Below are 25,552 nucleotides of genomic sequence, written 5' to 3'. Positions count from 1 at the left end.
TGTTATAGGGCAGGAACACACAGCTCTCCACAGAGGAAGAAGAAGAGGACAGTGTTACACTGCTATTACCTAGTCTCATCTCCATGAACGGGTTGTTATAGGGCAGGAACACACAGCTCTCCACAGAGGAAGAAGAAGAGGACAGTGTTACACTGCTATTACCTAGTCTCATCTCCATGAACAGGTTGTTATAGGGCAGGAACAGACAGCTCTCCACAGAGGAAGAAGAAGGGGAGGACAGTGTTACACTGCTATTACCTAGTCTCATCTCCATGAACAGGTTGTTATAGGGCAGGAACACACAGCTCTCCACAGAGGAAGAAGGGGAGGACAGTGTTACACTGCTATTACCTAGTCTCATCTCCATGAACGGGTTGTTATAGGGCAGGAACACACAGCTCTCCACAGAGGAAGAAGAAGAAGAGGACAGTGTTACACTGCTATTACCTAGTCTCATCTCCATGAACAGGTTGTTATAGGGCAGGAACACACAGCTCTCCACAGAGGAAGAAGAAGGGGAGGACAGTGTTACACTGCTATTACCTAGTCTCATCTCCATGAACAGGTTGTTATAGGGCAGGAACACACAGCTCTCCACAGAGGAAGAAGAAGGGGAGGACAGTGTTACACTGCTATTACCTAGTCTCATCTCCATGAACAGGTTGTTATAGGGCAGGAACACACAGCTCTCCACAGAGGAAGAAGAAGGGGAGGACAGTGTTACACTGCTATTACCTAGTCTCATCTCCATGAACGGGTTGTTATAGGGCAGGAACACACAGCTCTCCACAGAGGAAGAAGAAGGGGAGGACAGTGTTACATTGCTATTACCTAGTCTCATCTCCATGAACAGGTTGTTATAGGGCAGGAACACACAGCTCTCCACAGAGGAAGAAGGGGAGGACAGTGTTATACTTGGTACCAGATAGACTGACCCAAGAAAGGATGAAAAGAGAGAAATACAAATCAACTATCAAATGAAAGTCAGAAAGCTCATTAACCAAGTTCACTTATTATTGACGCAAGACCGTGTGGGCTCAAAACTATAGGGGATTATTTTGTTTTGCAGAAACGTCTACGTTTTCTTAGTATTTGAAGTTGCCAGTCCCGTCTCAGTCCAGACATCTTGATACCAGTGCCGAAGCTAAAAGACCTGACCGTTTGCGCTCGAGGTAGCTGTATATTACACAGACAACATGGCAACCGCTTGTCTTTACAGATGTCCGTGTGATTAAATGGGGTCAGAATGAAACAGCACATTTTTGGAATGCTCAGTCTTTACAGATGTCGACTTGACAGCTCCCTGTAGATCCGCTCTCCCCTCCTCCTCCTCCGTTAGCTCGTCACAAAGGCACAACACACAACTAAATATGACCATCAACAATCCCTCGCCCAAAGACAGGGAGTGGTAGAGCAATGGGTGAGATGCAGTGTGGGAGCTCCCCAGTGGTTAGCCGTGGCAGTACCCACATCTGCTCTGACTTAAGGGAAATATGTGGTAATGGTAAGGTGGGCTCAGCAAGCACCTCTAGGTCTCATTTGAAATGGCTGAAGTGTAATCTGGTTTTGTCTCAGCGGGAAGGATGTGTTATATAGTGAATCTTCTGGATTCACTATATGGTATGTCAATAGAGTAGAAGCCTCTTCACTTTCTACACACATGACACAGGTTAAACGAGTGTGTGGGGGGACTCGTATTTCTAGTGAATTAAGTGTTTGTGGGCCTACGGACTTTATACATTAAATTACTAACTACATTTGGAAAGCTTTATACGAACATATCATCTGATATACTGTATAGTACAGGCAGAAAACACATCTGTAAATATAACACAGGGAGGAAATCCAAATCGTACCATATTCCAGCTCATAGACGAGTGCGTCCGCTGTTGCCTACGTTACCGACATTCTCATTAAGTCCTTTCACGTCTCTGCATAGAGAGTTTGACAGCACTTCAATTGCACACTTGTTGACTGCACAGTAATGATCTCTTCAAGGGAAAAGTAACAGAAAACGACATTTGCAACATCACTGCTTATAGAAACAATCGTATCAATAATAATAAACCTGATAGTAGGGGACTCTGTCTTATTCAGGTATGTTATGCTCTGGAACGGTTTGCTTCAAAATCAATTACGCACCTGGTACCATAATCAAAACATAATTGTTTGCAAAACAATGTGTATATAAAATCGGTTTGGCCTTCCTATGAAATCTATTAACGCATTTACTGAATAGGCAGGGACTCCTCTGTTCCCGAACGGCATGCTCCATATCAATAGCCTGTCATACATGCAGATTAGTTCCAGATACGGCTCTGAAGTGTGTTTTTAGAGAGACTTGCTGCAACACAGGCTCCCAATGAAGCTATAAGCACTTATCCCTGTGGACCGTTGAGCTGAGCTGTGTTGCGACCATCTCGAAAACACAGGTGTCTAAGATGTTTTTTTAGTACTGGTAATGTCACCACACTCGGAATGGAATGAGAATACTTTGTATTTTGTAGAGTATTGTAGTGCAAATAGAGCAATGCATTGTTTGCAGCGCTCTCCTTCTCAAGCAGAGTGATTTCTCTCTGACCAACAGTGCCTCTGTTTGGTGGCACTGTGGTATCTATCTATCCATCCATCATCACATTCTGCTCAGGGGAGGGGAGTGTGTAAGTTGGGGCTGGACTCAGCTGTAGATCACGGGGAATCAAGAGATCTATCCTGTTTTGTACTATACACTTAGAAAAAAAGGGTACTTTGGGGTTCTATATATATCCTTTTGGTTCTTCAATTAATATTTAAAGGACCCTTTACTAAAAAAAGTTAAATATATATATATATATATACACACCCAGTAAAGACAAAGAAGATTGAGGGTTCTATCCTGCCCCAGAGTGTAATAGGGATTTTAGAAATTAAACAGCTAAAATAAGCTAACCCAGTCACATCAAACTCTGAAATGACAGCTAACATTCCCTCTTAATTGGTTTTTAGCTGTTTTCCATTGACATTTATATCCATATTAATGATGCTGCTGTATGACTTCACCGGTCCGAGTGGCAAACAGCCAGGCACAAACTTGTGCAAGAGGAAATAATGTGTTAAATAAAAGCACATACGTAAAAAAGGGGTTCTAGAAACTTGTGGATAACTCAGAATGTAACTGCCATGCCGATTCAAAAGGCCACTGCCAATCCATTCCAGCATGACAAAGCAAGAGGACGGTGGTTGAGGCAACTTGCAACTAGCCTACCAATAAACACGTTCTTTTCAATGTATTAAAGGTGAGCAAAGTTGATTTAATTAAAATATATGAAGCAAAAGTCTTATGAAAGACTATATACTAGATACATAAAGTTGAAACGTTATTAGAATTTGCATGTTTGTAAGCTAGCTAGCTAAACAGAAAAAGCTAGGCTACTTTAATTCACCACTTCACAAGCTAGCTTTCTAATAAACCATTTTTTATTATGGGACATGCCAAATAGAGCTACAGACCCCGTCTGACATTGGCAATTAGCTCAATCTTTATTTTATGTCAGTATTTCAGAGTCAATTGAGGGGACCGTTTCATTAAAACCAGTATAAGACCGTTTCTGAATAAGAGGCATGTATACATTTTATATAATAAATGTATAATAAGTATTGGTGATTTAATAGCCTAGTTAATTATTACATGACTTTTAACGCAGAACTATCAGAGGCTCTCTCTTGCAGTAACGCAGAACTATCAGAGGCTCTCTCTTGCAGTAACGCAGAACTATCAGAGGCTCTCTCTTGCAGTAACGCAGAACTATCAGAGGCTCTCTCTTGCAGTAACGCAGAACTATCAGAGGCTCTCTCTTGCAGTAACGCAGAACTATCAGAGGCTCTCTCTTGCAGTAACGCAGAACTATCAGAGGCTCTCTCTTGCAGTAACGCAGAACTATCAGAGGCTCTCTCTTGCAGTAACGCAGAACTATCAGAGGCTCTCTCTTGCAGTAGAACTATCAGAGGCTCTCTCTTGCAGTAACGAGAACTATCAGAGGCTCTCTCTTGCAGTAACGCAGAACTATCAGAGGCTCTCTCTTGCAGTAACGCAGAACTATCAGAGGCTCTCTCTTGCAGTAACGCAGAACTATCAGAGGCTCTCTCTTGCAGGAACGCAGAACTATCAGAGGCTCTCTCTTGCAGTAACGCAGAACTATGCAGAACTATCAGAGGCTCTCTTGCAGTAACGCAGAACTATCAGAGGCTCTCTCTTGCAGTAACGCAGAACTATCAGAGGCTCTCTCTTGCAGTAACGCAGAACTATCAGAGGCTCTCTCTTGCAGTAACGCAGAACTATCAGAGGCTCTCTTGCAGTAACGCAGAACTATCAGAGGCTTTCTCTTGCAGTAACGCAGAACTATCAGAGGCTCTCTCTTGCAGTAACGCAGAACAGAACTATCAGAACTATCAGAGCTCTCTCTTGCAGTAACGCAGAACTATCAGAGGCTCTCTCTTGCAGTAACGCAGAACTATCAGAGGCTCTCTTGCAGTAACGCAGAACTATCAGAGGCTCTCTCTTGCAGTAACGCAGAACTATCAGAGGCTCTCTCTTTCGGCTGCTGCAGACAACTACATGCAAGTTGTTCTTCTACATCATAATTGCATGTCTGCATAGCATTTTGGCAGGTTAACTCATGCTTATTTCTGGAGATGAACTCATGTCTCCAGTCAAGCAGGTAAGCCAGCGGCGTGTGGCCGAAGGGTGGCTGGTTCTAATCCCGGGTTGGGCACTGGAGAAAAAAAAAAATGACAGAATTGATCTGACAACTGGAGGGCTGCTGGGTTCACATCTTCAAAACATTCCCCTAACATTAGGCCCTTGAGCAAGGCCTTTAACCCCACAACATGCTCTCCATCCAGGGGCACTGCATGCAGCTTGAACCTGTGGTTGTCTCAACTGTATGTGTGAGGTCTGCTGTTTGGTGGTGGTTGAGAACAGAGCAGAAGACACCTTTTTGTTGATCACTAAATAATGGACAAAGTGTTGTATTGTAAAGAAGTCAGCCAGAATTGACGTGGGCCATCATTCAAACAAAGAGATGCCTTCCTGGCCACCAGTGCATATTTCCAAACTATGTTCGCATAGAATGGCAAATAATTCTAGCTGGTATTCTTCGATCCAATGTTTAATTGTTTATTAAAGTATATTCTTTCAAAATAGTAGTAGCCATAATTCATAAATGGCACCATGCAGAGTTCAACAGTATATGGAAACATTTTAGTTCAGTGAAGAACCTCTAGGGTTCTGATCAAAGAACCATATAAAAAGGGTTCTATATAGAACTTCTAGGTGTTTCATATATGAAGCAAGTGATAGAACCTTTTTTTCCCCTAAATGTGTACAATAACTTGGGGAGCCAAATGCCTTGTTGATTGATATGACTTGAGCCAAGAGTGTTTCCGGGTCCAGTTACATGGTCAGGCAAAACTCCAGGCCCTAGATATTACACTAAGGGGTAAAAGGTCAGTGAGGTTGGGTGACATGGTCCTCACCTGTAGTAAGTGGGTGGCAGCCCCTGGGTCAGAGGTCATGGCTTCGTTCTGTTCCGTGTTGAGCTGTGTCAGCTGCTGCTCCTCCTCCTTCGCCTTATCCCCTCCGTCGTCATCATCCAGCTCATCCAGGCTCTGCAATACAGAGAGAGAGAGAGAGAGAGAGAGAGAGAGAGAGAGAGAGAGAGAGAGAGAGAGAGAGAGAGTTGGACACACCTTTATTGAATAATTAAGGTGTGAATAGAGGTCAACTTATTGAATGGTCTTTAGGTGCAAATAAATTAACTATGCTATACACTAAGTAACATATCAACATGATGTACATCTATTGAAAGAGAGAGAGGTACAGAGCAATAAAGAGAGAGAGGCATGGGTAGTGAGACACCACCACTGATGTTGGCGCGCGGTGACAGCCGGGGTCATTCTCACTGTAACCGTGGTCACCTCCGGAGAGATGTGGCCCCGGTCCCCATAATCCTCTTAAGACATGATTTCTTTCCCAGCCCCTGGACAGCTCTGACGCAACCTATGCCACATTCACTGGGACACGCAGGCAACAGGAAGAATGCAGGCAAGGGGTCCTTACACTTCTGCTGTGGACGTGTAGTCAGAGGGCTTTTTGACCCGTGGAATGTCCCCGAAACGCCCTGTGATGTAGGGGTCAGTCAGGGCACAGCGAGAAATTGTGAAATTCATGATATATGCGATTTAGTTAAATAGTGCTTCAAAAATAAATGAATATGCATTGAGAAAAGTTTGACTTTGAACTTGACGGTTGTATCCTCTATATTGACAGAAACAGGAGCCAACCTCCCACTCGTGCAGAACACAAACCAGTCTTTCCTGTTTTCACGCTGTGCAACAAACAAAACGGTGCTTACCGAACGAACAGGCCCTTGAATGGTAAAAATAGCCTTAAAAGGCTATAAAGGAATGTAGTCATTTGCAAAGACCTTCCTGCCAAAATGTTTATCAGCACGCCTGGGGAAATGCCAACTCCTTTCTTCTCTGCTCTAACTCAGGCAGAGGTTAGCGCTAGTTGTTCTCGTCTGGCCTATAACATATTGACACAGACATTACTTTTAGGAGCATGGTGCCTGTGTCTGTGCAGACAAGCCCAGTAAACACACTGCCTGCCTTTAGCCATCTGACCCCTGCAAAGGGCACAGGGATGCTCTGTGCTGTTTGATTTGCCCAAATGTTCCCCTGCTCCCTCCCAACTGCCTACAGCAATACACAGCTGTAGACTCCAGAGAAGCAGGGGTCAGAAACATAAAACTAATAACAGTCACATATGGAATAATGAGGGATTTTACAGTCTGTAGACTCCAGAGAAGCAGGGGTCAGAAACATAAAACTAATAACAGTCACATATGGAATAATGAGGGATTTTACAGTCTGTAGACTCCAGAGAAGCAGGGGTCAGAAACATAAAACTAATAACAGTCACATATGGAATAATGAGGGATTTTACAGTCTGTAGACTCCAGAGAAGCAGGGGTCAGAAACATAAAACTAATAACAGTCACATATGGAATAATGAGGGATTTTACAGTCTGTAGACTCCAGAGAAGCAGGGGTCAGAAACATAAAACTAATAACAGTCACATATGGAATAATGAGGGATTTTTTACAGTCTAACAGAAGTCAGTCTACATCAACACAGTGTTTTAAGACTAAAAATGTTGCTATGCACAGTTGCCCAAACAGAGGGACTTCTGGAACTGGGTTACGAACATTTCTTTTGGATCACGGTGCTGGCTGTTTTACCCACTATTAATTCAAATCATTTCCATGCATTTGTCTTATTCCAGATAAAACAATGGGAGATCTAGGCTTATCCTTTTAAGGGATGTTTCTGATTTCAGCAGAAAGAATGTGTGTTTTTCCGACCCAGCCAGTGAGGAGACTATGCTAAGCCATATTTTGTCTCTGTACTCGATCAGTCATGGCGGCCACGTCTGAGTCCACAGGGTCAAATAGGTTTATGTCAATAGAACCATGAATATATAACTTTAGTCCAGCATTCACTTTCACATTACCAAGTCCGATAGTGAAGTATTATAGGATACTGTCCTCAGCATGCTAGTAGATACCATAGACTTCCAGTCATTATGCTAATGCTAGCTAGCATTGGCTCACGAACTACCTAACTTCCTTCATACTGGAGGCAGAGACATACAAATAATAGCATACTGTATGACTAATGTACAGTAACTAGTAAGAATGGGTATACAGTATCATGGTGTAACCACACAACTTATCATCAGACAGCTGTATTTAAAATACAGATAAACACAGACACATATCCATTAGACACAGCTAAACTAGGGACAAGTATCACCTATTGAAAGCAGGAAGAGGGCACTACTGGTTGCCCTGGGAAACGCTGAGAACATTTCCTCCTGTCGAGGGGCTCTGATAAAGTGGTGATGATGACACACACCAGAGGGGAAGTGAGTTCTGAAAAGAAGCAGCAGAGTCCCAACATTCCTTCCTCTTCCTGTTTATGTGTGGGACCTTGGCAGGCGTAAAGCGCGAGGCCTCTGAAGAGCGTTTACTCAACATGTTATTGAGGTCTCCAAACACCAGTGTTCATCATGGGAAGACAAGTCCAGTTAAGAAGCTACATCTGGTCCCGACTGTGGCGGTCCATTAGGAATGTGTGTGCTGGGTGGAAATGTGGTCCTTTTGTGGGAAAGGGATCCGCAATCTATCATTCTAATGCTGAATCCATGGCAGGAGGAACTTGCAAAATGTCTGTGTCTATACCTCCCTGAATGGACCGCGTCTATACCTCCCTGAATGGACCGCGTCTATACCTCCCTGAATGGACCGCGTCTATACCTCCCTGAATGGACCGCGTCTATACCTCCCTGAATGGACCGCGTCTATACCTCCCTGAATGGACCGCGTCTATACCTCCCTGAATGGACTGTCTATACCTCCCTGAATGGACTGCGTCTATACCTCCCTGAATGGACTGCGTCTATACCTCCCTGAATGGACCGCGTCTATACCTCCCTGAATGGACCGCGTCTATACCTCCCTGAATGGACCGCGTCTATACCTCCCTGAATGGACCGCGTCTATACCTCCCTGAATGGACCGCGTCTATACCTCCCTGAATGGACCGTGTCTATACCTCCCTGAATGGACCGCGTCTATACCTCCCTGAATGGACCGTGTCTATACCTCCCTGAATGGACCGTCTAATGGACCTCCCTCCCTGAATGGACCGCGTCTATACCTCCCTGAATGGACCGCGTCTATACCTCCCTGAATGGACTATACCTCCCTGAATGGACCGTGTCTATACCTCCCTGAATGGACCGTGTCTATACCTCCCTGAATGGACCGTGTCTATACCTCCCTGAATGGACCGTGTCTATACCTCCCTGAATGGACCGTGTCTATACCTCCCTGAATGGACCATGTCTATACCTCCCTGAATGGACTGTCTATACCTCCCTGAATGGACTGTGTCTATACCTCCCTGAATGGACATTTCAGTGTCTCAAATAACACTGCTTATGTAATGGAGGTGAAGAATCTGAACAGTTTATAGCATCCTCACCTTGTTTTAAGATGGGAAAAAAATCCTCAAGAACAATTTCCAACAGCTGCTCCTTGACAGAACTATAGCTGCAGACAGCTCATACAGGCAGAGCACTCATAGTATCTTCCCTCTCTCCTCAGTGTGGTCCTATACCCAATACCCCCTTCCTAAACACTAACATTCATAATATCTTCTCTCCCTCTCCTCAGTGTGGTCCTATACCCCTTCCTAGACACTAACACTCATAATATCTTCTCTCTCTCTCTCCTCAGTGTGGTCCTATACCTAATATCCCTTCCTAGACACTAACACTCATAGTATCTTCTCTCTCTCCTCATTGTGGTCCTATACCTAATATCCCTTCCTAGACACTAACACTCATATCTTCTCTCTCTCTCCTCAGTGTGGTCCTATACCTAATATCCCTTCCTAGACACTAACACTCATAATATCTTCTCTCTCTCTCCTCAGTGTGGTCCTATACCTAATATCCCTTGCTAGACACTAACACTCATAATATCTTCTCTCTCCTCAGTGTGGTCCTATACCTAATATCCCTTCCTAAACACTGACATTCATAATATTTCTCCCCCCCCCCCTTTAACTAGGCAAGTCAGTTAACAACAAATTCTTATTTACAATGACGGCCTACCAAAAGGCAAAAGGCCTCCTGCGGGGACGGCGGCCTGCGATTAAAATAAATAAATGACAAAACACACATCACAACAAGACAGACAACACGACAAAGTCTCTCTCCTCAAAGGACCCGTTTGAAAAATTGAAGCCGACTGCCAGCGCCGACATGTTAACGTGTCCGTTTGCTCCTCAAATGTATTAATAAACAAGCAAAAGGCACCTCCGTCCGCTAGTCTTTTCTTCCCATTGGAGGCTGCTGCGACGGCGGTATGGTCTTTTCTTCCCATTGGAGGCTGCTGCGACGGCGGTATTGTCTTTTCTTCCCATTGGAGGCTGCTGCGACGGCGGTATAGTCTTTTCTTCCCATTGGAGGCTGCTGCGACGGCGGTATTGTCTTTTCTTCCCATTGGAGGCTGCTGCGACGGCGGTATTGTCTTTTCTTCCCATTGGAGGCTGCTGCTACGGCGGTATAGACTTTTCTTCCCATTGGAGGCTGCTGCTACGGCGGTATTGTCTTTTCTTCCCATTGGAGGCTGCTGCTACGGCGGTATTGTCTTTTCTTCCCATTGGAGGCTGCTGCTACGGCGGTATTGTCTTTTCTTCCCATTGGAGGCTGCTGCTACGGCGGTATAGTCTTTTCTTCCCATTGGAGGCTGCTGCTACGGCGGTATAGACTTTTCTTCCCATTGGAGGCTGCTGCTACGGCGGTATTGTCTTTTCTTCCCATTGGAGGCTGCTGCTACGGCGGTATTGTCTTTTCTTCCCATTGGAGGCTGCTGCTACGGCGGTATAGACTTTTCTTCCCATTGGAGGCTGCTGCGACGGCGGTATAGTCTTTTCTTCCCATTGGAGGCTGCTGCTACGGCGGTATTGTCTTTTCTTCCCATTGGAGGCTGCTGCGACGGCGGTATTGTCTTTTCTTCCCATTGGAGGCTGCTGCGACGGCGGTATAGACTTTTCTTCCCATTGGAGGCTGCTGCGACGGCGGTATAGTCTTTTCTTCCCATTGGAGGCTGCTGCTACGGTGGTATTGTCTTTTCTTCCCATCGGAGGCTGCTGCTACGGTGGTATTGTCTTTTCTTCCCATTGGAGGCTGCTGCTACGGTGGTATTGTCTTTTCTTCCCATTGGAGGCTGCTGCGACGGCGGTATAGTCTTTTCTTCCCATTGGAGGCTGCTGCGACAGCGGTATTGCGCGACTGTGTTTAATGACTTGTGTTCATTAATTACCTGCCGCCTGCCCTGGCACTGACTGAGTTCATTTGGATGATGTGTTCGAGATGGAGAGGAGCAGTGAGGAAAGGAGAGGGACAACGGCACTGAGGTGATTCACACACTGCCCACTGTCCATTAATCATTAGCGTTGTTCATTTCAGCCTCAGCTAGGACCTGGCTCACAAATACAACACAGAGCTCTCTGGAGGGACTGGAGGAACTCCGGTCTGTCAGAGATCAAAGGGAGAACAAACATCCACGGTGAGAGTCGAGGGGATAAATGTGACACTTGAGGACGTTGTTGTCTATGTGGGTTAAAGTAGAGGTTTGCCAGCTATGAGGCCTGAACGATATCATCTGACAAAGTCATAAGAGTTTGTGTAAAATATGACTGTCTGGTTATTGTAACAACCTGTTATGGTCCAACGTGAAATAATAATATCATGGAGGCAGATTAGGTGAATTCTGAATTAAATTATGGTTGTTTCGCTGAGTAAAAGGGAACAACGTGAGGATACAAGTGCATTACCCACAATGCCTCTTGGCTGTAGCAAGAGTCCAAGGGAGTGTTGTTCAGTGCCCAGATTCAGGCAAGCTCACACACACACACACACACACACACACACACACACACACACACAGAGAGAGTGATGAAGAGGCTGTAAACTGCTCAGTGTGCTGTGTCAGACAGATGGAGGTGCTGGTCAGCTATGGGGCCAACCTTAAACCATCTCTGAGCCTCTAAAATCAGTGCCAACTCTCTCTCCCCAAACCCAGAAAGCGTGATTTATCGGCCCTGTTAATCCCACACTGGTTTTGTTCCCAAAATATGTTATTTTTTTCATTTAACTTCTGAGTTAAAATTCCAAATAAACTTGTTTTTCCTTGCAGGGGTTGGTTTGGGCCTTGAAGTCAAACGGTGTACAAGACATTCTCATAAAATGCAGCTGGTCTTGGCTGTGATTACAACTTCTTTAAGTAAACCCCACACCTCCAAAATCCATCTTGCTCCAGAGTACAGGCCTCAGTGTAACGCTCATTCCTTCGACGATAAACGCAAATCCGACCATCACCCCTGGTGAGAGAAAATCGTGACTCGTCAGTGAAGAGCACTTTTTGCCAGTCCTGCCTGGTCCAACGACGGTGGGTTTGTACCCATAGGTGACGTTGTTGCCGGTGATGTCTGGCGAGGACCTGCCTTACAACAGGCCTACAAGTCCTATTGCGGATAGTCTGAGCACTGATGGAGGGATTGTGCGTTCCTGGTGTAACTCGGGCAGTTGTTGTTGCCATCCTGTAACTGTCCCGCAGGTGTGATGTTCATGTGTACTGATCCTGTGCAGGTGTTGTTGCACGTGGTCTGCCACTGCGAGGACGATCAGCTGTCTGTCCTGTCTCCCTGTAGCGCTGTCTTAGGCGTCTCACAGTACGGACATTGCAATTTATTTCCCATGCCACATCTGCAGTCCTCATGCCTCCTTGCAGCATGCCTAAAGTACGTTCATGCAGATGAGCAGGGACACTGGGCATCTTTCTTTTGGTATTTTTCAGTCAGTAGAAAGGCCTCTTTAGTGTCCTAAGTTTTCATAACTGTGACCTTAATTGCCTACCATCTGTAAGCTGTTAGTGTCTTAACGACCGTTCCACAGGTGCATGTTCATTAATTGTTTATGTGTCATTGAACAAGCAGGGAAACAGTGTTTAAACCCTTTACAATGAAGATCTGTGAAGTTATTTGGATTTTACAAATTATCTTTGAAAGACAGGGTCCTGAAATAGAGATGTTTCTTTTTTTGCTGAGTTTATATATATATATATAAAAAAAAATTTATCAATGTTTATCAAGCACAAGCCTGGAACGGGAAAGAACAAGTAAACTGGGTCTAAAGCAGAAGTCCACATTTCCCCTTTTTTTATCAAACTTTTCAGCAATAATGTTTTAACAAGCATGTTTAATACTCCACCAGGCCTCACAGGGACGGAATCTCCACGTGGGGTGACAGTAAAAGTATGCCATTACAAAACATAGGCTACAACTACTAGGAAACGCACTATAAATCCTCCGTGGTCATCAATCATGAGACAGTGCTAGCATCAGCTTCCCTCTCTGTTGTAGATAGACCTGGGCAGCCAGGAAGCCAAGCAGAGGTCAACTGTCTGACCTCTGGCCCCAGCTTTAATCCATCTGTGGAAATAGACCATGCAACACTGTGTCTCACTGCTCTTGCTTTGCCAGCCTCATTCTATGCTCTATAACCTCTGTGGTTTGGACAAAGAGCCAGGAATTGAACTGCTGGGCATGTTACGAGGCTTTGGGAAGAGTTTGAGAGGGGGCAGAGAAGGTATTAAAACAGACTCCGGGCCTAAACTCCTAAAATGGTAGCTTACTGAAATACCACCCAGCTCTCTGTACTAACCCCATTTCTAATGTTATATCACAGAATGGGGTGGTCTTGTTTTCTGTGACAGAGAATCAATGAAATTGAGCAATTATTGTCATGTGTAGCTAATGGATAACAATGTACTACGCTGTTTGGTTGTCCATCAGTCTATGTAGCCCCCAGGAGAGGCCTGAGACAGACCTTATAAAACTTTGAATAAATGAATAAATAAATAAATATATATGCCATTTGGCAGACGCTTTTATCCAATGCAACGTAGTCATTCGTGCATAACATTTTACATGTGGGTGTTGAACCCACGACCCTGGCGTTACAAGTGCCATGCTCTACCAACTGAGATACAAAGGACCACCAGTCAGTCTCCTGACAGGTCTCATCCTGCCTAAAGCAGTGCCTCTGACCTCAGAGGATGTGTGGTCGTGACCTCTCCCCGTTTTCATTCGCAAGATGACAGAATGGTCATAAGAACAACAAATGATAGTTTAGTGAGTTGCTCAACCGCCATGAAAATATCAAAGGCTTTTTAATGGATACAAATACATATTTAATTACATGTATTGCATTACGCATTTCTGGTGCAAAATTATCATAGATTTTTCAATGGCATCCTGCTACTAGGAGAGTTCTCTGCTTCATGTTTTATTCCCAGCCTTAAATATGGCGTGCAGTCAGACAGACAGACACAGACATTCATTCAGAGACAGTGACAGACAAACATTCAGACAGTGACAGACAAACTTCCATTCATTCATTCATTCATTCAGACAGTGACAGACATTCATTCAGACAGTGACAGACAAACATTCATTCATTCAGACAGTGACAGACATTCATTCATTCATTCAGACAGTGACAGACATTCATTCAGTCAGTCAGAGACCGTGACAGAGACATTCATTCAGTCAGTCAGAGACAGTGACAGACACATTCATTCAGTCAGAGACAGTGACAGACAAACATTCATTCATTCAGACAGTGACAGACATTCATTCATTCAGTCAGAGACAGTGACAGACATTCATTCATTCAGTCAGAGACAGTGACAGACAGACATTCATTCATTCAGTCAGAGACAGTGACAGACAGACATTCATTCATTCAGTCAGAGACAGTGACAGACAGACATTCATTCATTCAGTCAGAGACAGTGACAGACAGACATTCATTCATTCAGTCAGAGACAGTGACAGACAGACATTCATTCATTCAGTCAGAGACAGTGACAGACAGACATTCAGTCAGAGACAGTGACAGACAGACATTCAGTCAGAGACAGTGACATTCATTCATTCAGTCAGAGACAGTGACATTCATTCATTCAGTCAGAGACAGTGACATTCATTCATTCAGTCAGAGACAGTGACATTCATTCATTCAGTCAGAGACAGTGACATTCATTCATTCAGTCAGAGACAGTGACATTCATTCAATCAGTCAGAGACAGTGACATTCATTCAGTCAGAGACAGTGACATTCATTCATTCAGTCAGAGACAGTGACATTCATTCATTCAGTCAGAGACAGTGACATTCATTCATTCATTCAGACAGTGACAGTGACAGACAAACATTCATTCATTCAGACAGTGACAGACATCCATTCATTCAGTCAGAGACAGTGACAGACAGACATTCATTCATTCAGTCAGAGACAGTGACAGACAGACATTCATTCATTCAGTCAGAGACAGTGACAGACAGACATTCATTCATTCAGTCAGAGACAGACAGACATTCATTCATTCAGTCAGAGACAGTGACAGACAGACATTCATTCATTCATTCAGTCAGAGACAGACAGACATTCATTCAGTCAGTGACAGACAGACATTCATTCATTCATTCAGTCAGAGACAGTGACAGACATTCATTCATTCATAGACAGTGACAGACATTCATTCATTCAGAGACAGTGACATTCATTCATTCATTCAGTCATTCATAGACAGTGACAGACAGACATTCATTCATTCAGAGACAGTGACAGACAGACATTCATTCATTCAGTCAGAGACAGTGACAGACAGACATTCATTCAGTCAGAGACAGTGACAGACAGTCATTCATTCAGTCAGAGACAGTGACAGACAGACATTCATTCATTCAGTCAGAGACAGTGACAGACAGACATTCATTCATTCAGTCAGTGACAGACAGACATTCATTCATTCATTCAGTCAGAGACAGACATTCATTCATTCATAGACAGTGACAGACATTCATTCATTCATTCATTCAGAGACAGTGACATTCATTCATTCATTCAGTCATTCATAGACAGTGACAGACAGACATTCATTCATTCAGACAGTGACAGACAGACATTCATTCAGAGACAGTGACAGACAGACATTCATTCATTCAGAGACAGTGACAGACAGACATTCATTCATTCAGTCAGAGACAGTGACAGACAGACATTCATTCAGTCAGAGACAGTGACAGACAGACAAACATTCATTCAGTCAGAGACAGTGACAGACAGACATTCATTCATTCAGTCAGAGACAGTGACAGACAGACATTCATTCATTCAGTCAGAGACAGTGACAGACAGACATTCATTCATTCAGTCAGAGACAGTGACAGACAGACATTCATTCATTCAGTCATTCAGAGACAGTGACAGACAGACATTCATTCATTCAGTCAGAGACAGTGACAGACAGACATTCATTCATTCAGTCAGAGACAGACAGACATTCATTCATTCAGTCAGAGACAGTGACAGACAGACATTCATTCATTCAGTCAGAGACAGTGACAGACAGACAGACATTCATTCATTCAGAGACAGTGACATTCATTCATTCAGTCAGAGACATTCATTCATTCAGTCAGAGACAGTGACAGACAGACAGACATTCATTCATTCAGTCAGAGACAGACAGACATTCATTCATTCAGTCAGAGACAGACAGACATTCATTCATTCAGTCAGAGACAGACAGACATTCATTCATTCAGTCAGAGACAGACAGACATTCATTCATTCAGTCAGAGACAGTGACAGACAGACATTCATTCATTCAGTCAGAGACAGACAGACATTCAGTCATTCAGTCAGAGAGTGACAGACAGACATTCATTCATTCAGTCAGAGACAGTGAGACAAACATTCATTCAGTCAGAGACGGTGACAGACAGACATTCATTCATTCAGTCAGAGACAGTGACAGACAGACAGACATTCATTCATTCAGAGACATTCATTCATTCAGTCAGAGACATTCATTCATTCAGTCAGAGACAGTGACAGACAGACAGACATTCATTCATTCAGTCAGAGACAGTGACAGACAGACATTCATTCATTCAGTCAGAGACAGTGACAGACATTCAGTCAGAGACAGTGACAGACAGACATTCATTCATTCAGTCAGAGACAGTGACAGACAGACATTCATTCAGTCAGTGACAGACAGACATTCATTCATTCAGTCAGAGACAGTGACAGACATTCATTCATTCATAGACAGTGACAGACATTCATTCATTCATTCATTCATTCAGAGACAGTGACAGACAGAAATTCATTCATTCAGTCAGAGACAGTGACAGACAGACATTCATTCATTCAGTCAGAGACAGTGACAGACAGACATTCATTCAGAGACAGTGACATTCATTCAGAGACAGTGACAGACAGACATTCATTCATTCAGAGACAGTGACAGACAGACATTCATTCATTCAGTCAGAGACAGTGACAGACAGACATTCATTAATTCAGTCATTCAGAGACAGTGACAGACAGACATTCATTAATTCAGTCAGAGACAGTGACAGACAGACATTCATTCATTCATTCAGAGACAGACAGACATTCATTCATTCAGTCAGAGACAGTGACAGACAGACATTCAGTCATTCAGTCAGAGAGTGACAGACAGACATTCATTCATTCAGTCAGAGACAGTGAGACAAACATTCATTCAGTCAGAGACGGTGACAGACAGACAGACATTCATTCAGTCAGAGAGTGACAGACATTCATTCATTCAGTCAGAGAGTGACAGACAGACATTCATTCATTCAGTCAGAGACAGTGACAGACAGACATTCATTCATTCAGTAAGAGACAGTGACAGACAGACATTCATTCAGAGACAGTGACAGACAGACATTCATTCAGAGACAGTGACAGACAAACATTCATTCATTCAGTCAGAGACAGTGAAACATTCATTCATTCAGTCAGAGACGGTGACAGACATTCATTCAGTCAGAGACTGTGACAGACATTCATTCAGTCAGAGACTGTGACAGACATTCATTCAGTCAGAGACGGTGACAGACATTCATTCAGTCAGAGACGGTGACAGACATTCATTCAGTCAGAGACGGTGACAGACATTCATTCAGTCAGAGACGGTGACAGACATTCATTCAGTCAGAGACGGTGACAGACAGAAAAGATTAGTTCAAGTGAGCAATATCGAAAATGACTCAAACGGAGAAAACAACCTTGGTAAGAAGATGACGCCGCATAACAAACTCTGGAAATAGTGTGAAATATTATGAATATCATAATCATTCGCTGATCATATGTTACGATGTAGCAATTTTCCAGTCGTATGGAGCATTGCTTAATTACATGGTTGCTTCTTCATTCCTAATGAATAATTAGCAGCTGGAAGTTTGGTTGAATTTATGCAACAGAGGAAATAGGCTACTGTATACAGACCGTCTTCGAGAAAAGACAGCCAGTGCTGTCTTCTCTTTAGCTTGGGCAGCAGATAGCCTAGTGGTTAGAGCATTGGACTAGTAACTGAAAGGTTGCAAGATCGAATCCCCGAGCTGACAATGTAAAAAAATATATTGTTCTGCCCCTGAACAAGGCAGTTAACCAGAGACCTGTTTGTAGGCCGTCATTGAAAATAAGAATTTAACTTAACTGACTTGCCTAGTTAAATAAAGGTAAAATAAATAAAGACAGCCAAGCATTTTAAAAGATTACAGATCCACTCTCCCCCCGTTGTCTTCCCTCCAGAACAACGTGATTTTACACTGTGTAAAAAGGCAGCCCGTTCTAGCTGTTATGATTTTGGACCATAACGTACATCTTTCATACCAGGACATGGCATCCATTCATGAAATAAAACATGAATATTCAAGACAATAGATTTCAGCACAATAGTTCTACGTTGGAGTCCATTCAGCACGTTTGGGCTCATCAGCGTCCAATGAGAGCAGTGTTTAATACATTGGTCTAGTCTTCTAAACCTATCAGATCCTCTTATAGAAGCATCCCAGCAGGACTGTATACTCTGCAGACCAAACGAACCTGTTGGCCAGGGGGTCTTTATCTATGTGTTGACTCTAGCCCACTGCATAAACATTGCTTGCCTGGGTCTGATAGAATGCAGCTTGTAGTTAAGGCACCATTTGCAAGTCTACTGTTTGTTTTCTCTAGTGTTTGACCAGGGAGGAGTGCCTCACGCACATCCAACTGCAAACACACTCGGTCCGGTCCACTGCTCTGGCTACCCTAGAGCAGCTGGTTGGTGCAGGTAGACTCATTGTGCTATCATGATGACAGGAAACCTCTGTATGACTCGAGGTTCAGACATGCCTGTCCACAGGTATAGGGAAAGGGAAGGGAAAGGGGGTAACTAGTCATTTGCCAGATGTTAAATGCATCTTCAGATTGCCTGCAGACAGTTTCAAGGCCCTCACGCCAACTGACTGCATTCAACCCAAATGTGCCTTCTGCATTTAACCAAACGCCTCTGAATCAGAGAGGTGGGCTACCTTAAATCGACGTCCACATCATCGGCGCCCGGGGAGCAGTTGTTGGGGGATAACTGCCTTGCTCTAGGGCAGATTTTTAGAGCTTGCCAGTTCTGGGAATTGAACCAAGCCCTTCAGTTACTGGCCCAACGCTCTTAACCGCTAGGCTACCTGCTGCCCCTATTCAATGGCAGTGTGGTTTTCAAATACCAACAGTTACGTCCAACTCTTCTAGTATAACACTGTTGACTCTTCTTGTTGGCATGACAACAACAATACCATCTCATCTCCAGAGTTGGCGTGAGGGTCTTGAAACTGTCTGAAGGCAAGTGTAGATGGGATATATTTAACATCTGGCTCTTCTATCCACAATCTATGGGGCCTGTACTGTACTGTAACTCAAACCAGTGTATAACAGTGAGACCAGGCTGATGGTAGCTGGGACCTGCTAGAGTACTTAGACCCACAGCTCTGGATCCAGGACCATCATAATGAATCCCTGTAAACCAGTAGTAATAACAGGGTTTGTGGTGGTGGTATACGGAGTCAGCGGGGGAAGCTGGTCCTGTGTTTTGTCTAAAGCCTCAGACTGACAGCATCATTGCGTTTGGACACACCAGAAGTAGATTCATATCCAATGGATAAATCCAACATATTAATCAAATTGTATCCGTAGACTTGACAGAAATAGTAGCAAAAGGGTGAATGTTGAACTGTTGGTTGTACACGTATTGACTTGCCTAGTAAAATAAAAGGTAAAAAAAAAGAAGAAAAAATCCAGAACAAAATGTTCAATTTGCCACATGCGCCAAATACAACAAGTGTAGACTTTACTCATGAAATGCTTACTTCCAAGCCCTTAACAGTGTAGTTCAAGAAGAAAATATTTACCAAGTAGGCAAAAAAATAAAAAATAAGTAACACAATAAGAATAACGAGGCTATATTCAGGGGGCACCGGTACCGAGTCAGTGTGCGGGAGTACTAGTTGAGGTAATCTGTACATGTAGGTGGGGGCGAAGTGACTATGCATAGGTAACAAACAAACAGCGAGTAGCAGCAGTGTAAAGAAGGGGAGTTCAATGTAAATTGTCCAGCAGCGATTTTTATGAATTGTTCAGCAGTCTAATGGCTTGGGGGTGGAAGTTTTTGAGGAGCCTTTTGGTCCTAGCGCTCTGGTACCGCTTGCGGAGAAAACAGTCTAAACTTGGGTGACTGGAGCCTCTGACAATTTTCTGGGCTTTCCTCTGACACCGCCTATTATATAGGTCCAGGACGGCAGGAAGCTTGGCCCCAGTGATGTACTGGGCCGTTCGCAGTACCCTCTTGTCATGACGTGGCCCTTTCTGGGAATAGAGCATGGCATCCCCCTCTCTCCCTCCTACACCCAGGTTGTTATCTCAGGTTGTAAATTCCTGGAGGAGACTCTCCTCCTGGCCATGCGGAAAGAGACGCATAGAGAGAACAAAGGAACTTCTCTACATCACAGAACTTGAGAACTGAACAATATCCATGTTTTGGAGAATGTGTAAACGGTCGGTGGAGAAGCCAGCTACGACCCGGTCTGTTTTGTTTCATGTTTGTGACCTCATGAAAGACAATACAGCCACATTACCATAACTCTGTTTATACAGGAGCCTCCGTTATGAGGTTTGCGTCTAATTATTGTATAAAATTTATGAATAAAGATGAAACTATGTGAAATTATGGAATGTGATTTTAAACCGTTAATGTAAGAGAATTATATCCCCTTTAAAGTTGAACTAAGTCATTGGCTCATGGGACAGCCCTTTTCTACTATTCTGAATTTTAAAAACACGCCATGCATACCTCAATCACAGAGGGGGCGAAGGTTTGAGTAGAGACCACAAAAACCTCAGTATAAGCTAAGGTTGTACTGCTTGCTGAATTCCTAACCAAACCACGTGGAGCATTGGCTAAGACCTACAACCGCCGAAACATCTATTCTATAAGAACATTTCTGAATGGTACTCTGAAGTATCCATTCTAACCATGAAGGGAAGCAGAGAGAAGCTTGGAGGAACTTTCTAACAGAGATCACGATGACACACTGAGCGTAAATATATATTGATTGCAATTATTCCCAAATGAGTGAGCGTTCATGTGCAAAGGATTCGCATTTCAATTAATATAATTATCAACTGTGTAGTCTCTCTTTTGTCTTTCGCGCCCTTCTCAGTCCACACCCACTTCCCTTTGTCCGCCAAGCCGTCATATCGGCTTAGCCCACTAGGGAACCTGCCCTATCATTTCCTTGTAAACATATCTACTGTTTGTTTGTTTATGCATTTCTGTGATTATTTAGTTAGTAAATAAATGATTAAGACAATTGATGTATGGATGATTCATAGTAAAGGCTGAGTTCATGCAGATACCCAACAATTTACAACGTTTGGAATAAGACTAACGTGAGGTAAAGAACAATTCATTAATTAGAAAAGTAATTGATCGGATATTAAAATATCTGAAGTTATATTAGGAAAATTATAACTTTGTAATCTGAAGATTTTCCTTGGTGCCCAGACTTCCTAGTTAATTACATTGACATTAGTTTAATCATGTAATAATAATTACAGAGAATTGATTTGATAAAATAAGTCTTCAATTGAATGATGACAAAGACAACACTTTGTAGCTCCTTACGGTCAGATGCCGAGCAGTTGCCATAACAGGCGGTGATGCAACCGGTCAGGATGCTCTCGATGGTGCAGCTGCAGAACCTTTTGGGGATCTGGGGACCTATGCCAAATCTTTTCAGTCTCCTGAGGGGGAAAAGGTTGTGTCGTGTCCTCTTCACAACCGTCTTGGTATGTTTGGACCATGTTAGTTTGTTGGTGATGTGGACACCAAGGAACTTGAAACTCTCGACCCACTCTACCACAGTGCTGTCGTTGTTAATGGGGGCCTGTTCAGGCTGCCTTTTCCTGTAGTCCAAGATCAGCACCTCTGTCTTGCTCACAGATAACATAATGAAAAAATTTTAACTACAGAATTTATTATGCAATGACGCCGTCTGTCTGATCAAGGCGTAACCTCCTAATGTTGTTTCCGTCCTCAGCACTGGCACGAATACTTACTTCCACCCGCTTTTAGCGGTAGGTAGGGGTAAAGTGACTATGCACAGATAATAAACAGTGAGTAGCAGCAGTGTAAAAACAAGGAGGGGGTCAATATAAATAGTCAGGGTGCCCATTGGGTTAATTGTTCAGCAGTCTTACGGCTTGGGGGTAGAAGCTGTCAAGGAGCCTTTTGGACCTAGACTTGGCGCTCTGGTACACATAGAACAACCCCATGGTGTGAGGCTGTTTCTCATCCAGCGCCAGGCCGCCAAGCTCCCTCCATTGTTCGGTCATTCACCGCACCATCCACACAGTCCTACAGAAGCATGCAAGGGGAAGCAGTGCAGGTAGCCAGGAGACAAAAGGGAAAGCAGGGCAGCCTCAAATGCGCCTCCTCCCTTCCTTCCTTCCGTCCTCAATGGACAGCCATGTATGTTTGTTCCGTTGGCTGCTGACTCGCGCTTAGGGAGAGGTATGGGCGTCAGGGGAGGTGGTCGGTGCTGTTCGAGAGTCACCACGGTGGTGGGAGGGACCGATGGGACAGAAAGAGTGTATTCGTTAAGTATTCAGACCCCTTGACTTTTTGTTCGTTTTTTCCCTCATCAATCTACACACAATACCCTATAATGACAAAGCAAAAACAGGTCCATTTTTTCGCCATATTTATAAAAAATATAAAACTACAATGTCCAGTATTAAAAGCCTTTACACTCAGGAATTTGTTGAAGCTCCTTTGGCAGTGAATACATCTGAGTCTTTTGGGGTATGACGCTACAAGCTTGGCACACCTGTATTTCAGGAGTTTCTCCCATTCTTCTCTGCAGATCCTCTCAAGCTCTACCAGTTGCCGCACAGCTATTTTCAGGTCTCTCATGAGATGTTCAATTGGGTTCAAGTCTGGGCACTCAAGGACATTCTGAGACTTGTTCTGAAGGCACTTCTGCATGTCTTGGCTGTGTGCTTAGGGTCGTTGTCCTGTTGGAAGGTGAACCTTCGCCTCAGTCTGTCCTGAGTGCTCTGGAGCTCATTTTCATCAAGGATCTCTCTGTACATTGCTCCATTCAGCTTACCCTCAATCATGACTTATCTCCCAGTCCCTGCCACTGAAAAACATCCCCACAGGATGCTGCTGACACCAGCATGCTTCACCTTAGGGATGGTGATAGGTTTCTTCGAGATGTGAGGCTTGACATTGAGGCCAAAAGAGTTCAACCTTGGTTTCATCAGACCAGAGAATCTTATTTCTCATGGTCTGAGGGTCTTTAGGTGCCTTTTGGCAAACTCCAAGCGGGCTGCCAGGTACCTTTTACTGAGAAGTGGCTTCCGTCTGGCTACTCTACCATAAAACCCACATTGGTGGAGTGCTGCAGAGATGGGAGAACCTTCCAGAAGGACAATCATCTCCACAGAGGAACTGTGGAGCTCTGTCAGAGTGACCATCAGGATCTTGGTTACCTCCCTGGCCATGGCCCTTCTCCCCCAATTGCTCAGTTTGAAAGGATGGCCAGCTCTTGGAATAGTCTTGGTGGTTCCAAACTTCTTCCATTTAAGAATGATGGAGGCCACTGTGTTCTTGCGGACCTTCAATGCTGCAGAATTTGTTTGGTACCCTTTCCCAGATCTATGACTTGACAATCTTTCCAACTCATGGATGAGTTTTTGCTCTGACATGCACTATCAACTGTGGGACCTTATATAGACAGGTGTGTGCCTTTCCAAATCATGTCCAATCAATTGAATTTACCACAGGTGGACTCCAATCAAGTTTTAGAAATATGAAGGATGATCAATGGAAACAGGATGCACCTGAGCTGAATTTCTCATAGCAAATGGTCTAAATACTTGTTTTGTATTTTTAATAAATGTGCTACAATTTCTAAAAACCTGTTCTCACTTCGTCATTATAGGGTAGTGTGTATAGATTGATGAAGACAATTATTTATTTAACAAATTTAAAATAAGGGGTCTGGAAAAAGTCACATTACTTTCCAAATGCACTATATGAGGCTAACCCAGTATTTACAACCTGACCTCTAGCCTCATACGCCCTGTAGGAGACAGACAGACCCACATTCTCCACACACCCTTCATCTTTGGAATGTTTGGTATCTGTACATATGAACAACCCATCAACCCCTGCCTGACCCGTTTTTAGAATACAGTACAAAACGGGGCATTACACAGTTGCTGACAACCGATAATATTCTGTGTCAATGCTTTGATCTAAGGCTACCTAGCGCGGAGAGCAGGGGGCTCTTCCAAGCGGCAGGGGAATCAGCAACAGCAGCACTTAACACAGGGTTATTGTGTCAGTAGTGGTTCGCCCCAACAAAAGGAGGCAATAGAGAGATGAAGAGATGTCTTGGCTGGGCCAGTATGAGCCAATAAGACCCCTCGGGACGCTTAAAGAAGAGAAAGCCATCGGTTCGTCGTCCCTTTGATTGGGTTTATCTAAAAAAAAAAAAAAAGAGATTAAACTAGCCAACGACAGTCAGAGCCAAGCGCCATTCAGTCCCTCGCTCCTTTTGTGTGAGCCCTCACGGTTTTTGGCCGCAATGGCTCGGTATCTTGGCAGCAGCTTCTTCACTCTCATACAGTCTCAAATCTGGGACTATTGGGATTTCATAGAGCTATCAAAAGACCAAAAAAGACACTGGGCTGCAGTAAAGCCAGTGCACAGCAGCCAGCTAGAGCAGTAGCAGCAACAAATGTCGATCACGTTGTCAGACTGGAAGATATCACTTCTCATGGCCAGGATGAAACCAAACAGCCTAAAAGGCTGTGTACAATACCAGCTTCCTTTGTCCTTTCACGGGGGGAGAATAATATATTCTGTCTAGAACATGAGAAAGGATATGTGTAAAACCAGTGCATACAATCACAACTATGACCCTGTAAAACACAGGGCCAGGACAAACCCAACGCATGAGAATCGAGCAAGTTCTCTGTGACCTCAGGGTTGTGGAGTCAATTTCCAAGAGAGGTCTCAATAACAGTCTCAACAATTGCTTGGAATCAAGGTTCTTTAGATTCAGGTTAAACATTTACCAGCCAAATAAGATGGCTGTGCAGCTCTTCTGTAACACATCAGGGTGCCTGCTCATCAAGTGACAGAAGGAGATGATGAGATAAAAAGAAAAATAGCTGTGAGTCAGACCAGTGTGTGTTGTGTCTCTATGGTGACTGATGGGCCAATAGGAGAGAGCAGAGCAGCAGTAGCCTGAAGGCACCTAATGGCAGTGCTGAACCATCCTCCCCTGCCAGGCAGCCACCTTCCTCTACTATACCTTTACAGGTCTATCCCAGATACATGAACACAGAGCTGCAACACACCACAGGACTGCCAACAACACACCACAGAAAAACAATGTTATCCAAGATGGCGTAGCAGTCAGATGTCTTTGTCCTTCGTCTTGTCC

The 25,552-nt window shown here is 44.0% G+C and overlaps 1 protein-coding gene across 1 annotated transcript in view; it reads right to left on the bottom strand.

The window, feature by feature from the left end:
• Positions 1–25,552, bottom strand: part of LOC115106130 (PRKC apoptosis WT1 regulator protein-like) — a 105,355-nt gene that overhangs the window by 40,578 nt on the left and 39,225 nt on the right. Inside the window, exon 3 of the mRNA XM_065008324.1 lies at positions 5,515–5,646. Within this exon, the coding sequence (XP_064864396.1) occupies positions 5,515–5,646 (132 nt within the window). The remainder of the gene's footprint in view (positions 1–5,514; positions 5,647–25,552) is intronic.

Source organism: Oncorhynchus nerka, linkage group LG23 (genome assembly GCF_034236695.1).
Source record: "Oncorhynchus nerka isolate Pitt River linkage group LG23, Oner_Uvic_2.0, whole genome shotgun sequence".
NCBI classification, from domain to species: domain Eukaryota; kingdom Metazoa; phylum Chordata; class Actinopteri; order Salmoniformes; family Salmonidae; genus Oncorhynchus; species Oncorhynchus nerka.
Note: the sequence above shows the minus strand (reverse complement) of the source record. Positions and strands in the feature narration are given on the sequence as shown.